Raw genomic sequence first — 3193 nt, 5'->3', positions numbered from 1 at the left:
TCTTCTGAACGGGGACCGGCGGGGCGGCCCTGCGGGCGCGTGGGGTGCCCGTCCCCAGTTGGCTAAAATTGGGGGTTTGGTTTCTCCCAGGACAGCTTTCGGCCCGACTGCGCCCACCAGCCCGGGCCGGCCTTCCGACAGAAACTTCGCGGGAATCTGAGCGGCGCGGGTCCGCACGTCCCGCGCGGGGCTGCCAGGACCGGCGTCCCCAAGCAGCCCAGGGGCTGTGCCCCGCTGCGGCCGGCCGCGTCCCCGCTGGCCCCGTGGTTCTGTGATGCCAGCCCCGGCCGCGGTGGCCCCTCACCCTGGCCAAGCCCGCAGCACGACGGCGGGGACGGTCCCCTGCGCCCCCCGCCCCGGCCAGGGCGCGGCCACCGCGGTCCGTGGGCGGAAGGCCAGGCGCAGCTCCGGGAACCGGCCGGGGGCGCGTGGAGTGCAGACCCTGCGCGGCGCCGCCCGCGTCCTCCCGCAGGGTCCCGGCCCAGGGTGTCCGCACTGAAGGGCCCAGAGCCAGCGGGCAGCGGGGGAGACGCCTGGGCACCGGCAGAGTGCCGCGGGGACCGGCCCTCCCGGGCCGCCCGCATCCCACAGTTGGTCTCCGCCCCCTTAGTCCGCCTTTGGGCCCTAAGGGCACAGCCCGACCTGGAGTAAAGGTGGCAACCCCTGAAAGGGACCCGAAGGTGAGGAGAGCGGCGCCTGAGGGTCGGCTGCTTGAAGTGACAGGGCGCTTCCTGAACAGCGCCCATCACTTCCTAAAAAGCGACAGGTTAGAAAATCGTCTAAAATCAGGACGTGCAGGAGCCCTTCCCAGCGCTAGTGCTTACAGACGGTGGGCTTTGGGCGGTAGGGTTACACGCATGGTGTGAAAGGGTCTTCATTAAAAAGTGAGATTGGAAACATTAAACAGAAGTCAGTGAAAGGCGCCAGCTAAAGCAGGTCCCAGGCACTGGGTCTGCCTGGGAGAGCTTGGCCTGGAGTGGAATCGTTACTTCCCTCCATTCTCTCTACTCTGTTGACTGAAGTTCCACCAAGGTCTTTCTAAGTTGTGAGTGCTCTTTCATGTTCTCAGTAACTCATCTGAAAATTCCATTCACTAAGAAAGATTTTTTTTTTTTTTCCTTTTTGGGGGCAGAAGGAGCTCTAGTGGGGAACTGGGAGGCAACCTACTTCTGTAAGGATTTAGAGCCTTGGAAACCCAATGGGAATCCCTATGAGTCAGAATCGACTAGATGGCTGTGAGTTGGGCTTTTTAGTTTTTGATTGACTGATAGAGGAGCCCCGGTAACGCAGTGGTCAAACGGTTTGGCTGCTAAGGAAAAGGTCAGCCTTTGCGACCCCCAGCTGCTGTGCTTCTGTAGAGATTTACAGCCTTGGAAACGGTCCTGGCACTTGTGTCTGTCCCACGGGGTTGCCGTGCGCTGGAATCGATTTGACTGCTGCAGGCTTGCTTCCCTGCTTCAATGCGTGAGCGCGGGGACCGCGAGGCGCAGCTTTGCCGCGCTCCGGGATCCATTTCCGCCCGGCGCTCAGGCTATCCCAGCAGCCCCGGCGCCGCAGCCATGTTGGCTCGGCTGTGGCCTTCATGGCGCTGTGGAGCCGCTAGGCCTCTGAGGGCCTCAGCCCTCCCGACTGCCTGGAGGGCGTTCAAAGGACGGGGTCTGCCTTCCCGAAAGGTGGCGGGTGCTGTGTCAGGTGAGCTGGCCTGTGCCACCTGCTCGCTCGGCGCCTCTCTGCCCCTCGCCTGCCGCTCTGCCTCCTTCGCCGTCGTTTGTCGCTGTGGGGCATGCCCAGTGCTCGGGGCCCTCGTCAGGACGCTCTGGACGAGCCCCAGGCGGGGTGCGGCCCGGTCCCCGGGGCGCGGGCCCGCGGAGGTGGCCTGCTGGCCTCGTTGCAGGAGCCGCGGGCTGAATCAGGCCTCTGGCCCCCTGGCCTTCCCTCGCCGGCTTTTGTGGCGCTCACAGAGGTGGCCCTGCTCACAGAGGTGGCCCTGCTCACAGGCCTCCAGGCCCTTATTAGCTTTCACCCGGAGTGTTCTTGTTGGAGCCGGCCGGAGGCGCCCCCTGGCAGAGCTGGGGTGAGTCCCCCACCACCCCCGGGGCTGCCAGCACGGCAGGTGGCATTGGTGGTTTGCCCAGGAGAAGCTGTACAACAACACACGTAACAGTCACGGGGTCAGGCTTGGAGCAGGCCCTAGGACCCCCACTCCTCAGACCACCAGGAGCCAACCCCAGCTGTCCCAAAGGGCTGGCCCCCAGGCTTCAAAGCTGTGGGATTTTCTGCTCGGAGAACACTGGTCCGACTCACTGAAGCTTTTCAGCACACACATTGATCCGGGAACCGGACTCTCTAGGTCTTGGCTGTGAGGGAGCTGCTTTCCTGCAGCCTCTGGCAGGAGGCTGGCGGGGGCTGAGCTGCTGCAGGGCTTGGACATTCAGGGCCCAGGCGGAGCCGCACACAAACACAGGCCAGGCTGGCTGCTTGCTGTGGACCAGGTTCTATGCTAGGGGATGTTCCACATGTCATTTCATCCCTTCCTTAGCCTCCATGGGCATGCACTTTTATTGTCCCCACTTTACAGATGGGAAATTGAGCCCAGAGAGCTTAAGCCACTTGTGCTAGCTCACACAGCACGCTGGGGAGCCAGGATGCAAACCTGTGCAGTCGGACAGAAGAGACCTGGATCTTCCCTGCAACTGTCATCCAGTCATGACAACCCTAAGGAACAGCAGCAGACTTCACTCTCTTGTGGCATATCATTTTCAGACACCTCACAAGGATTCCTGTTGACTGTCTATGTCAGAGTTCCTAACCCCACTGCCACGAGTCGATTGCAGCTCACAGTGACCCTCATTGGGTTTCCAAGGCGGTACATCTTACAGAAGCAGATTGCCCAGTCTTCCTTCCGCAGAGATGCTGGTGGGTTTGAACCACCAACCTTCTGGTTGGCAGTCAGATGCCTTAGGCACTGTACCACAGACCTTGTCAGAGTCCCTGGGTGGCATGTTTAACATGCTCAGCTGCTGACTGAAAATTTGGAGGTTCCAGTCCACCAGAAGAAAGGCCTGGTGATCAACTTTCAGACAGCCTCTGAGAACCCTGGGGGGTAGTTGTACGCTGCCACGTGTGGGGCGGCCACGAGCCGCAGTCAGTCGAGCAGCAGCTGCTGTCTGAGTTGTTAGAAAGGCTTAAACTC

At 61.6% G+C, this 3193-nt stretch overlaps 1 protein-coding gene across 1 annotated transcript in view; it reads left to right on the top strand.

The window, feature by feature from the left end:
* Positions 1–1783: 1783 nt before the first annotated feature.
* DIPK1C (divergent protein kinase domain 1C) overlaps positions 1784–3193 on the top strand; it is an 18943-nt gene continuing 17533 nt past the window's right edge. The window contains exon 1 of the mRNA XM_007952737.1: positions 1784–2074. Coding sequence (XP_007950928.1) covers positions 1784–2074 — 291 coding nt within the window. The remainder of the gene's footprint in view (positions 2075–3193) is intronic.

This window comes from Orycteropus afer, unplaced genomic scaffold (genome assembly GCF_000298275.1).
Source record: "Orycteropus afer afer isolate SDZICR_OR568_19922 unplaced genomic scaffold, OryAfe1.0 scaffold00356, whole genome shotgun sequence".
NCBI lineage: Eukaryota > Metazoa > Chordata > Mammalia > Tubulidentata > Orycteropodidae > Orycteropus > Orycteropus afer.
Note: the sequence above shows the minus strand (reverse complement) of the source record. Positions and strands in the feature narration are given on the sequence as shown.